Raw genomic sequence first — 13,403 nt, 5'->3', positions numbered from 1 at the left:
GCTGAACGATTCCTTCCTGAACAGCTCCGTGCCTTGTCTGATATTCTTGTTCACGTCCAAGTGATCGTTCTCCACCTTCTTCTTATTCCTGTCCTTCGCGAAGAACTTGACGAAGCTGTTCCTCTCGGCTTTCGGTGTTCTCTCCAAGTGAGAAGCCTGCTCCAGGAACGCCCCGGAGTCGTCGGTGTGCCCGTACTCGTCGCTGCTCAGCTCGGACTCGGACGACTTCATCAGGAGACTGTCGGGGGAGTTGGTCTTGCGGTCCTCGTCGGAGAAACTCTTCGCTTCTTGCCTGCTTATGAAGTGGCTCTTCTTGCGATAACCCAACTTCGAGTCTTGATTCACGTAGTGCTTCCGATAATCGTCGTCCAGGTGGCTGTAGAGGCTCTCGGGCGTCGATCTGCGATCCTTCATCGCCGCGTCCTTCCGGATGTGATCGCCGGACTCCCACTTTCGCAGGAACTCGGAACGGCGCACGATCCTCTGCACGTTGCTGAAAGCCTTCGGCTCGAAACTGTGAAGCTCGTTCTCCGACGACTCGGAATAGTCGGTGAATTGGTTCAGAATGTCCGGCCGGTGTTTCTGCCGGCGTCTCAGCGTCGTCGGCAGCTCGGCCCAGTTGCTGACGAGCCTCCTGGAGAACACGCCTTCCGTATCGGACACTTCTCTCTCCATGGCGATAGAGCTGTGCGGTATTTGGGGACTCTTAATGGAAGGCATGTGTTAATTCCCCCCTTCGGAAGGAGCGGAGGTCGTCTCGCTTCGGAAGCTACATATATCTTCCGGCGATTTCGCTAACGGGAAACTTCAACGTCCCGTCGTCGATACGCGCCGCATCGAGGCGCGGAAACCCGGCTATCGGTGTACCCGTACCTTCGTTTCGTGCGTGTTTGTCATTCATCTGGCAAGATCCGCATGCGAGACAGGAACCTAACTAATTCCGAACAATTGTAATTTCACTCGGATCTTCCGAAGGATGTAGATCGCGGAAGAAGGACCCTTCCGCGGGACGCCGTGAGAAACGACACGAAGAAGACTTCTCGTGGGATCAGCCGAACAATGCACTTTTAATTATAATTACCTCGCACCAACAAACTCTCCCCTATCACGGCGAGCGAGAAAGCCATCATGCTTTCTTAGAAACGTTGCCGCTGCGATCGTCACGTGACGATACAGCCACGCACCTTCTTCTTCTCTCGCTCTTACACCTCGCTCTTCGCAAATCTCCGCCGTACGTGCGTGGAAATTAATTCGGATTAATTATTAATTAGCGGGAAGCGCTCGCCGGATGATAACGAGATCGAGACCGTAGATTCACCGTTGGCCGATCTGCGAGACCTACGATAGTTGATCTACGCTAATCACGTAGGCGGGAAGGGCGAGAACAACGGAGGATTGATCATGATTTTGCTTACGTAAGTGCGAACCCTTTCGACCTTACTCGCGCAAGATCGTTAACGATCGTGCAACCAACGCCATCGCGTTCCGTTCATCGTTGCGTAGTACACATCGCCGTTTTTACACGGAGCGTGAAAGGCAGATATCGATCTCGTCTGTGGGAGAATAATGGCTGTTGATTAGCCATACATACGAGGCGGAGAGCCTTAAAAATTAACGATAGGCCGCCATTATCATTATATTAACCTTGCCTGACTATATAGCTGTACGGTTGCACGACGCCACGTCGAGAATTACTCCACGACGTGTTGTGTTTCCTCACGAATTCGTAAACAGCACGATTGTCAGGATTCCTCCCCACCAATGACGATTCGCCACTTCGCCACTTAGCCGAAAAATCCATTTAATAACGACCCACGCTTCTCCAAGAAGAAAGAAAGATGTCACACTTCGGAGATTTCCAAAGAAGCAAACGGACCTGAATTTTTCGTCTTCCAACTGTCAAAATGTTCGCCGGCGATTTTCTTCAGACATTCAAAGAAGATACGTTTAACACATTCTCGCTGTTACCCTCTTCTTAGCTTCAGGGTCAAAGAATCAAACTCCATAGCTTCCTTCATAAATCTCTTCGAATTTACTGAAGCTGCTACATTGGCGTAGACGGGAGGACACGGGAGTTTCCCACAACCACCACCTTTTCCTCGATTTCGCTTCCGCTGGCGTTTCTTCTCGAAAAGCAGATTTAGCTTCCGGCCTGGCGACGTTATCGGACTCCCCCGTTGCGGGACTCTGCTCTTCGCGGAAGAGCTGAATATTGATTCGGCTCTTCTCTTCACGGAGAAATTGAAATCGACTGGTCTCTCGGCTAGATGTAAGCCCTTTTCGAGGGTAGACACCGGAAGGGACGGCGCGAGTGTCGCGGCACCGCACGGCGCGGCGGCAGTCGATGAACTGAAGAGCGGCGGCCGCAAGGCTTCTGATAGGCACCGTCGTTCCCTACCGGCTGTATTCTGTTAGCTGATGCCTTCGGAAGACGGATATCTGGGTCGGACCCCACCATCGGTGTTCCTCGGTGGTATGCGTGGCATACGCTAGCACGGAAAATCATGCGCTGCGCGCCGCTCTTACCGGTGAAGAGGATGCTCTCCGTGCCGCTCGATCTTGTTCGATCGGAACGTACGTTCTGGAATGTCCAATGAGATGCATGTCGAGAAGCGTTACCGCAAGAATACTCTTCTCAGTTCAACGGGAAGACGGGGGACCGGCGAGACGTGGTACCAAAGGTAATTTTCCTCTCTCTCTCTCTCTCTCTCTCTCTCTCTCTCTCTCTGTACGGCGATTTTGCCGCTTTCGGCGGATTAGGTCGAAATTAAAAACGTAGCGATCGAGTGAAAACAGTTGCCCACGAATGCAGAAGGCTGTCCCAGATTCATGGGACCTGTTTTTATCTGGATTTCTTTCGGCTTTCTTTAATATTCAACGTCAAGCATCTCCCTAATTAACTTCGCGAATGTATAAACGTTAAATTTAATTCGAACGAAAAATCAAACGGTTTTACACACGCACCCGTATATTTTCAAAGTCGTATGATCGTACGAAAGATTCATTTTTCCGCTGGTTTGCAGTGTGGAAATCTAATCTCTTCGAGTCAGTGAAGAGGAAGTATCCGTACGTGGAGAAGCACGGTTCTACCGTGGCGGTTCTACGCGCGGCAGAAAATCCACGGGACAATACACGCCGCGAGCACAGCAATGAAATAGAAATCGGAACCGGAAAGGGGAGGAAAGAGTCGGAAGCGATAGCTCATTACGCTAGATTATTGTGATTCACGGCTCGATGAGAGCGGTCTGTGCAAAATCCTCAATCCCACGCCCGTCGTGCGCATCGTACGGTTTCAATTTTCCTGCGTTCCCCCGTCTATTAAAGAGCGACCACGGAAAAGTTCAGAGATGCAACGTCGTTTGCAGTTTTCGTTCTTTCCCTTTTCTTTTTTTTTTTTTTTTCTTTTTAGAAGGCTCGGCGCACGGAAGCGAGTTTCGGAGTTCACACGGCTGTACAGGCGACGCACCTGCCGCTAACGGAAACGGCTCGTTACCTGCGGGAGACCCTTAAAATCCGTTGCCCTTAATTTTACAGTACGCCAGCCGGCACGCGTATAAACATATAATTTCCATTGTTTCGAGAGCGTTTGTGATTATTTACATAGGCGAAAAATCGTTGAGAAAATATCGTTGCCTTCGTGAATTTCGAAGCGATTCGATTTTTCGGAACATTCCATTCACGATCGCCGAGAAACTTGAGGCGATTTCCGTTTTCACATCAGTGATACTTTCTCGCCTCACGCTTTTTCCACCGCCCGCTTCGGCAAAGCCACATTTTTCTCGTACCGGTTCGAAGAATGAAATATTTTCCGCGATCCGGACTGCCAGAGAAATTTTTGCCCGCTTTTAGAAAGACCGGTCGAACGATAGTGAATGCGGGAAAATTCTCTTTCTCTCTCTCTCTCTCTTTTTCTTTGACATTTTCCATTTCTATGCTCTTTCGTTCCGCAATTTTTGTCACCGAGGTATCACCTGTGGGAATGTAAGAGCCATAAAATTTCAGTTGTCATCGTGTTTTTCGCGCGCTTGCAACACAACGTTGTGTTAATGAAAGGTATACTTTACTCTTGAGACACTTGATTCGAAGGTCGACTCGATGAAAATAAAACAATAACATTGTATTTCAATTCGTGTTTTGTCAGCTCGTGTGACCTTATATAACTCGAGTTTTTTTCATTTTTACCTTCTCTTTTGACCTAATATATGATCTTCTCACGCACGAAATAATACGTTTGACATGAGAAAGTTAAAGGTAGTGTGGATTATTTACATACGCTAAAAACTGTTGAGGAAATTTTACTTTATTTTTGTTCTCGTGAATTTTTTCTCGTGGAAAGAATTTCTATGAGAAATTCTTCATATAAGAAAGTTAAAGAAAAAGTTTTGATATTCGTATTCCAAGACAGATGTTTAATTAGAAGCCACATCGCCGTTTATCTTCTTTCCATTATCTAAGGACCATAATTATTATCGCGATTTCTAACATCCAATTAAAATCGATTTCTTCCCCGGGAAAAATTGCCATTTTCATTCTATAAAAAGTAACTTCCTTATTTGAGAAATAATGTATACAATAAACTAACAATGTCTACCAAATAGGTGTGCGGAATAGGTTTTCATGGGATTTATATTTCTACCAAGTGAACTATTAATACGGGATAGAAACGCTTACCTTGCAGAATGGCTCACATAAAACCGGGGAAATATATTACGAAACGCGCTTTCTATAATCGTAGTATGTAGTTCCTGTCGTTTGTCGAGTGCTTATTCAGCTTTTAAGAAGTCCCAAATGACGACTTTGTACGAAATAAAAGTTCGCACGAAGCATTTGGGGGATTGTACGTTTTTCCTTCTGAAAAGTTGTGAAGTACGGAAGAACGAAGGGCGTGAAGATGAAGGGAATTTGGGCCAACGTGGTAGAAAGAGATAATGAACACCGGCAGTCTCGCATTAGCAATTCAAACCGCTTCCGGTGTTCGTGTTGATGCGAGGAGGTGCCGTCTACGGTAAATGCGAGTTACTTGAACTCGGAATCACTCGAAAGAAATCCATATACTTCTCACTTTACTTCCCTTTCGTCGTGTCGTTCTTTGTGCGACGAACCGCACGCGGCAAAACAGAATATCGCCGATTATTGACAGTTCAAAACATTCTTTATACAAACTCAACTGTCAAATAAAACTATCATTCTCATCGGGATTTCAACTTTTAGGTATCAAATAACGTTCAAATAGCGTGCCGATTTTCGTATGCCTTGAAGATATCCTACATGAAGGATGTATCCGTTAAACTAGACAGTTAAATGATTAAAAATAATAAAAATATGACGAAGACAGCGAGATATATGATTCTAAAACGAATGAGAGAAATAAGATGAATGATATTAGAAAATAGCCGAGTGTTACGTTCTTCTCTTCAACGCGGAAACTTCTTCCGGAGGACATATGTGACAGGCGGTTGAAGAGCTGTGCGACTAATTAAATCGGTTTTATACGGCTGGCATTTGGTATTTTCGCTTCGGCGATGACTCCTTCGTGCGACGTAACGTTCTCATGAATACTGAATCGCGGCATTTTTACGATAGACCCTCGCGGAACGGCGAGGCACAGTGCGTGGTATTGCGTTGCACACCTCCGTTCCGATCCTTTGACATCATTCCGTAGACTATAGGTGCTACATAGGGACATTTGTTCATGTTTTTACCGTCACCCGAGGAGCCCGGCGCGCACTCGCGATCACGTAACCGCGTTTTTCTCACTATTACGTAATCCTCCCGATGGAATTCGAGATTACCTGCGTGCTTTATCAATGTACCCGTGCTCAATCAATTACGTACACCGACCTCGAGTGATAATTATTACCCTAATCAAATATAATCCCAATATAGGAGATACAGTGAACGCGTGGTGCGGCTCGCCCGCTCAATCGTCGCGACGTGAAAGTAAAAATGGCGAGTCGGAGATTCAATGCGGAACGATCGTGCGGAAAACCACCGGTTTTCGATGATCCTCGTTATTCAATGACGCCGATTGCGTTTGCGATTATTGGCACATGCCCGAACGCCTCGTCACAGCGATCACCAGCAACGTTATCGAGACGAACACGCGTGGATGATTCGCTTCGACGGCAGTTGCGTCGCTTGAATTGCCCAAGTATTTTGATCTGTGCTATTGATCTCACGTCCGACTCTCTCTCTCTTCCCCCTCCCCCCTCCGGGAAAAAAAATTAGCATCGTCATAGGTGCGCTTGATCCGCGCCATCAAGGTGAAATCTCTAATGACCGTGCGTTTCAGAGAGAGAGAGAGAGAGAAAAAAAAACAGCGTTGCCGGTAACAACTCTTTTGCGCCCGGCCATCGATATATCCGACGGACGGGCGAACGTCCGTCACGCTGAACAATCCGCTCCTCGAATCGCGTGCGGCGACGATGCATGCAGGTGCATCTGTTGGACGTGCGCAGCGCGTGTTATGAGAAATCCATCCGATCTCTCCGCTTGCACAAGACGGTTCGAGACGGATTTCTCTCTCCCTCTCTCGCCCATCTTTCCCTTTCTCTCTCTCTCTCTCACTGGTGCAAAAAACTCCGGTGTTCCGCGGCCGTAATAATTCATCTGGAATAGGTGCGATCAAGGTCCCCGGGATAAGAGAGGAGGAACGTTTCCTCCAAGCACGGCTCTTCTGTGTGTGTGTGTGTGTGCTTCAGAATGGTGACGGGGTGTTGGAATCGCAAGGATCGATAGAGTGTGTCCGAAATCGCTTTCTTCATAAAAAGCACGACAACGGGGAGATTACTGGAGAGGGAGGAGGGGGAAGAAGGCGTTCGATGGAAAGCTCGAGACGGAAAATCCGCGTTACCGCGGGGAGTTGACGCGGCGTAATCTCTCCCGGGGACGATGAAGTACGCGGGAATGGAGGGTACCGAGCGCGGCTCTCCGGTGATGGATCGCTAATTCCGACGTTCACCGGGCGGCGGAAAAGGGGAGAAGATAAAGGGAGAGGAAAAAGAGACGAAGTGTAAGGCATTGGCCAGCACATATGACCACTCACTGGAAACGTAATTTACACCAGGCGTTGCCTGAGGTTGCCTTCCGCGGGTTATGAGATACCGTCGTGCCGTTATAATTCCCGCGCCGATCGCTAATTGGTCGCGGGCGAGTGCGCCCAGTTCGACCACCTTCGTCGGAGGTTGTCGACGATGTTCACTCACCAGTCTGATGTACCGGCCGATCATCTCCGCCAGTTGCGGGGCGCGATTCGTGTGCAAAGGCAGCCTGACCCCCGACGCGACCTGCAGCACGCACACGCCCGACCTGGAAGAATTCACGGAGACGATGTCCTCCAGCGGCAGAGTTTCCAGGATGATCAAGTCTCCGTTTGGCGTGCGCTTGATCAGCCGGAGCCCGTGATGCGACACCGCCACGTGCTGGGTTTCCGGGTGTTGCGGGCCGACCTGTAAAGGGATTCGATTTAGAACGTCTCAGTGCGTTTCAGTTAAAGACTCCTCTTGCCCGTTTCAAGCGAGATCTTGAATTCTAATTTCTATCATTCTTATTTTCACATAAACAAGCGTTGTTACGAAAATAAGAAAAGGCTACTCCTTATTCGGTCTAACCGAACTAAGAATTCAACGGTCTTTACGAGCAAAGCACGGATCATTCGGCCGTTAAATACTAATATTGTCAATACTGATGTGTTTTGCACGAGGATACAACGCGTAAATGTATGTTAGCGTACGTCCGGGATATTTTCCCGGTCTACACATGCGGAGAATCTTAAGATATCGGGTTTAGCTTTCATTTTAAATTAATATATAACTCCTCCAATTAACTCAACCTGGTAATATTATTATTTTAACATCTACATTAAGCGTTGCGAAAAATACTATTACTTTTTGAAGTTTTAAAGATTTCTTCTCATTGAATTGCATCAATTTAAAACTGAGGGCGCTTGTCATACACGCGACCTCTCTAAGGTTAAGGAAGACACAAAGGTAACTTACCGACACGGGAAATATCCTGGCGAAGTACAGCGGCCATTGCTTCGCCATGTCCACGATGTTCTTCTTGATCGTGATCTTGTGCTGCGTACTTTGGAGATTGTCCAACGTGACACCATAGTTATCTAACATCTTCAGCATGTTCTGCCGGTCCTCCTTGGTGATCCTTATGCTGGAGGTCGCCAACACGTCGTACGCCACTTGGCAGAACACCAGATGCAACGCCAACGGGCTGTTCAACGTTTCATTGGGCGCGAACACCTCTTTCTTGACTCTCAACGTCCACGTGACTCGGTTGTAGGTGAAATGCGCGTTCGAGGCTTGCGGGTAGAGCTTGGTGTTCACCACTTCCTGCACCTTCTCGATCTCCGGCTTATCGGCCGGTGGTAATACAGGCTTGAGGAATTCCGGCCACTCTTCGATCTCGATCCTCTCCATTTTGTCGGTACGATGGGTCGAAGCGACGCTCGATCGTCTGTCCACTTCGCGGTCCAGCTTCTTGAAGCTCTGTCGGGCGACTGTGAAGGATTCCCTCGTGTTCGGCACGACGCCGAAGTCTCGCGGCGACGGCATCCCGAAGCTGTCCCGCGACTTGGGAGACACGTCTCGGGTCATGCTGAAGGGATCGCGTTTACCGTTCGAGCCGTCGAACGCGTACTTGGAGTCGTAGATCTCGGAATTGAGGTCGCGACGAGAGTCGAAGTCGGAGTTACGGTCGCGCGTCGAACTCGCCAGGTCGGTGCTGTCCTTCCCGTAGAAGTCCTTGGATTTGCCGTCTTGGCCGCGAGTCTTCTCGAAGTCGCCCCGGTAATCGTGATTGTCGCGCAAATGCTGCTGCGAGGCGAAGATGTCGCGGCTTTGGCTGAACATTTGGCTTTTCGGGAAGTGGTCGAAGGACTCGGAGTCGGGGGACGTGCGGAAGGAGTCGCGGCTTTTCGGCTCGATCGGCGCCGGTGGTGAACGCGGCTGAGGCACGCTGGACTGGCTGCGAACGAACGAATTATTTTCACGTTATAACACGTAGCGCCAATAAGCGAAATGTTTCGTGCAGAATCCGTCTCTGATAAGGGAGGAAGCTTCGTTGGACTCCCAACGCAATTTAATCCGAGATTACGTCATTACCTGTTGCTGTAAACACTGCCACCCCTTGGACTCGGGGGTTGTGGCGGGGTGACGGGCGGTGGGGGCGGTACAGGCCGCTCCATTCTCTCGATTTGTGTCCTCACAACCTGAGCTTGTGTCATCATGTCGGTCGTGCCCTTGGAAGTGACGCTTTGGGTGTCGTCGACAGTGGAAGCGTAATCGTCCCATCTACCACCTTGAAAAACATTCGCTTTCCTTTGATATTCGTATGTTTCACATTATTTTGCCGTTTGAGAGAATTCGGACAAGCTGATTACCCAATTGCTGTTCCAACAAGAGCTTCCTATTGTCCTCCAAGCGTTTAACCTTCCCGTCTTCTCGCGGGAGAGCAGGCTTCTCAGCCGTCTTCGTTGATCGCACGCTATGATTCGCCGTTACCTTCTCCAATCTCTGCCTCATCTCCGAGCTGAGCTTCAACTTGCCTATACTCCCCGGCGACGGTCTCTGCGCGCCTACGTCCAAAGCCGATCTGCGAAGAAATTCAGCTATTCGAATCAGCTCGCCCTCTTCGAGAAATTACACAAATATCGCGCGGGTAAAAGTCCGACGTCAATTACTTCGATTTCTTCTTCTTCTTTTCCCCTTCCTCTTTGTATCCGTTTTCGTGTTTGGCCGCATTGCTGGCTGGTGGATGAGCGACATCGTTCGTAACGATGTTCTCGATCTCGAATTCCTCCCACTCCACGCCGCCTTCCGTCGCTGGCTCACCTTCGCCCTGATCGTACTCCTGATATTGCGGCGTTATCTTCCGCTGTTGCTGTTGCTGACGCATTTTGAATTCTATGAAACTGTCCTGCCCTTGATTCTCATTGGAGTCGCTGGGCGGCGGCCACCTAAGCAACATTGAAACAGATAAAAAAATTAAGGCTCAGCTGTGAGAAATTCGATAGGTTAGGTTTCTAGGTAGGTCTAGTGAATTCAAAGTGTCGAACTAATCGTCGAGATCGCCGTGAAGTTTACGTTACTGATTAAGCCGGAGCCTGAATTCACCTCCATTTTCCAATGCGCACGGTCTTCGCTCTTCCGTACGGATCGAGGAACGGCCTGGACTCTGAGGGATCATGGGATTCTAAAGGCGGGGGCATCGGTGGGGGTGGTGGGACGCCCTTGTTGTTGCTCGAACCCGAGAAATTGCTGTCCACGCTGCTCTTCCTGTTCTTCAGCTCGCTGAGCACGTTGGTGAAGTTGCTCTGCACGTTGCTCTTGCTCGAGCCGGTCCTCTTCACTTCCGTTTGCCCCGAGGACGCTTTCCTGTCCGTCGTCGTCTTCCGATCCACACTGATCTTCCGTGTGTAATCGACGCTTGTCTTCCGGCTGGCCTCGGAATTCTTTCTGAGCGGGCTCTGCGACCTGTGAATTTGTGCCTTCACCGTCATTGTTTCCTGCCGTTGGCTTATCGGCGTCGACTGCAATGGCGTGCCCCGTTTCTCCGTGGACCACAATTCACCGTCGTCGGGTTCTCTAAATGAGACCTGATCGAAGAAAGATCGGATGAAGCCTCCGTTCAACCAATGACTCTCGACCAATGGTCGTTTGCAGCGATATTTGCGCGCGGGTCGACTCGATAGATCAGAACGTTTTACTGGGAAGGGCTATGATGATCCGGCGAATGAGATATTGTCTGTTTCCCGGTTGGCCCTAACACTGAACATCTTTCTCCCTCGGATTCAGCTAGCCGATATGTACACGATACTTCTGTAGTCGTTGAGAAGCCACGATAGAGAGAGAGAGAGAGAGAGAGAGCGTAGAGGTTAGTTAAAATCGGTAGATACCTTGGAGTAGCGTCCGATAGAATCATTGGGCCCCGTTTGGGCACCGATTGGGGGGGCTGGGGGAACAAGATTCATGCTTGAGGGGCCAGCGGGTAACACCGTGCTCTGGAAACACACACCCGTGCCGCGACGCGGCTCAGAAACCCATAGGATCGTCCAGAACAACCATACTTTCCGTTAAGAGTTAGCTTGAATTAAACGCGGACATTAACCCGACCTCGGTTTGTCAATTACGGATCATCGAGTTAATGACAGTTACGTGATCATGAAACGTGACTATGTGAGCCGCGACGACAGCGGTGAACCATTTCGTGATCGTCCTTGACATGCAATGTTAGCACCTCTGATCTTCTTATCGTGCTTCGGTATCGNCCCCCCCCCTCGCTGAACAATCCAAATAAATCAGGTCTCCATGAGGGATGTTGAATTCCGAAAAATGTCCAACGGGTCGCGTGTCCGAGAGACTCGAATTTTGTCCATGTAACAAGTTTGGCCGAGGATCGACTCGAAACACGATAAGCAGACCGATCTGCTGCTGGTCGATTACGTAAACCTAGGATATTAGACTTTGTACAGATTTCTCATATCGCTCTTCTTATTAATTTCTCACCGGTTGCTGTGTGGAATTCTGCGGGCTCTGGACCAGCAGCTGCTGCAGAGCCTGATTCTGCGCCAAGAGCTGCTGCTGTATTTGGATATTTTGCGCCATCGCGCTCTGCAGGAAGGCCCGTTGGAGGTTCTGCTGGTACGCCATCATGTCGTTGTTCTGGTTCGGCGGAGAGCTGGGATACTGCGGCAGGCTGAGACCCTGCATGCTGTAGATCGGGATGGGCATGAAGCCCGCGCCCATGCCCATGCTGGTGCTCTGAGCCGACGGGACTTGTTGGGCTGGGCTGAACATCGGCATCATCATGGGCGGCGACATCATGCTCTGCGCAATCGGACTGAAGTTGAAGGCCGCATTCTGATTGGGAATGTCCATATTGCCGCCCCCTTTGATCCTTTTCGACAATTCGCTCGCGTTGATGTCCGCACCACCGTCGGCCGTCATCATCCTCTCGACGAAGTCATCGACGGTGGCTGATTCGACACTCCGGAGCTGAATTTTTCGCACATTCTCCAGCACCGTTTGACCGCCAGATGGTCTAGCGTCACGCGAGCCTTTTATCGAAGCGGCTAAACTGCGAGCGTCCGACAGCTCGTCAAGGTTGCCGTCCAGAACCGGCATGAAAAGCTCGTCCAGGAACTGGTCCACGTCGGAAGCCTGACTGGGCACTCGAACGCGGCGCACGTGCGATGCCAAAGATGGTGCCTCGCTTGTATCGGACATGGCCGATGATTTTACACCATATTCACTCTTTTCGATGTACGCGCGACTGGACTGGCTTCCCGGCAGCGCCCGTTTGCCTGAAAGCAGGGGAGAAATGATCGATCTGCGCGAGGTTGAATACGGAAAAATCGCCGTTTCGTAATCGCCGTGAAACTTTCACTGCCGCGGAAATTCTGGGAGTGCAGTTGCGCAAGAGCGCGTTAAGTAATGAAACAAACTCGTTCGCCGCCGTTGGTATTTATTGTATGTCACAATCTAGCGGGGACCTTGCGGAGCCTTCAAAGACGATGTATATCGTTCTCTACTTACCGGGATATTGCGACTTGATGAATCTGGTCTGCGACCTAATGTAGCTACTCTTGTCGTCCTCCGACCTGCCGGTTTGACTGACGGACTGGATGTCTGGATACTCGAAGTCGATGGTGAGGTCCTCCTCTTCCACGATGTTGGGCTCCGTCGTCCTCGTGATCCTGCTGTACTTCCTCTCCTGCGTGATCTCGTTGCGCGTCATGTACTCGACGTTGCTGACCGCCGAGGTCTCACCGATCCTCTCCAGGCTGTGATATCGCTCGTTCAACTTCGACGAGGACAGTCCGAGGTTAGCGAGCTTCACCGGCGAGGGTACGACTTCCGGTTGCAGCAAGTTGTCCAAACTTCGGCTCCGCTGCTTCTCCTTTTCGAAATAACGGTCGTTCAAGGCGGATTTCCGCGACAAACCCGTCTCCATTGTGGTCTCCAGAATGGCCTCGTGCGACTGCTTTCGTACCTGGAAAGTATTACATTTTCGGAGAAATAATTTCTTAAATGTCAGGTTAACGCACTGATCTTTGCTCAATTAGGTTCTATTTGCGAGACGAATTTCATAAATAATCATAAATAAGACTGATGCATACAGGTGGTTTTGCAACGGGTGGCTGTGGCGGAGGAACAATTGGTCGCCTGGGTGTCTGAATTTCCGGCTCGACAGGCTTGTCAACTACTTTGGGCACTGGTTTCCTCTCCAGCGGCTGGAAGGTCTTCAGGACGGGGATTTCCATCTCCTGTTCCAACTCTCGAATTACCTGGGCGTGCTGAGGAAAGACATTATTAATACAAAGATAACAGGGGATGCGGTTTCACGCCAATGATATCCTCCCTGCTACATTTCCGAGCTTAAATTGATTG

At 49.8% G+C, this 13,403-nt stretch overlaps 1 protein-coding gene across 2 annotated transcripts in view; it reads right to left on the bottom strand.

The window, feature by feature from the left end:
* The window catches only part of LOC106748105 (unconventional myosin-XV), a 38,688-nt gene that overhangs the window by 6,728 nt on the left and 18,557 nt on the right, over positions 1-13,403 (bottom strand). Inside the window, exons 13-22 of one of the 2 annotated variants that reach the window (XM_014626319.1) lie at positions 13,133-13,309; positions 12,549-13,005; positions 11,520-12,316; positions 10,910-11,014; positions 10,128-10,609; positions 9,695-9,970; positions 9,395-9,606; positions 9,117-9,312; positions 7,998-8,979; positions 7,206-7,448 (exon numbers count right to left, since the gene is read on the bottom strand). In XM_014626319.1, the coding sequence (XP_014481805.1) occupies positions 7,206-7,448; positions 7,998-8,979; positions 9,117-9,312; positions 9,395-9,606; positions 9,695-9,970; positions 10,128-10,609; positions 10,910-11,014; positions 11,520-12,316; positions 12,549-13,005; positions 13,133-13,309 (3,927 nt within the window). The remainder of the gene's footprint in view (positions 1-7,205; positions 7,449-7,997; positions 8,980-9,116; positions 9,313-9,394; positions 9,607-9,694; positions 9,971-10,127; positions 10,610-10,909; positions 11,015-11,519; positions 12,317-12,548; positions 13,006-13,132; positions 13,310-13,403) is intronic. The other variant, XM_014626320.1, reaches the window with a different exon arrangement.

Source organism: Dinoponera quadriceps, unplaced genomic scaffold (assembly GCF_001313825.1).
Source record: "Dinoponera quadriceps isolate SergipeBrazil2010 unplaced genomic scaffold, ASM131382v1 scaffold2420, whole genome shotgun sequence".
Taxonomy (NCBI): Eukaryota; Metazoa; Arthropoda; class Insecta; order Hymenoptera; family Formicidae; genus Dinoponera; species Dinoponera quadriceps.
Note: the sequence above shows the minus strand (reverse complement) of the source record. Positions and strands in the feature narration are given on the sequence as shown.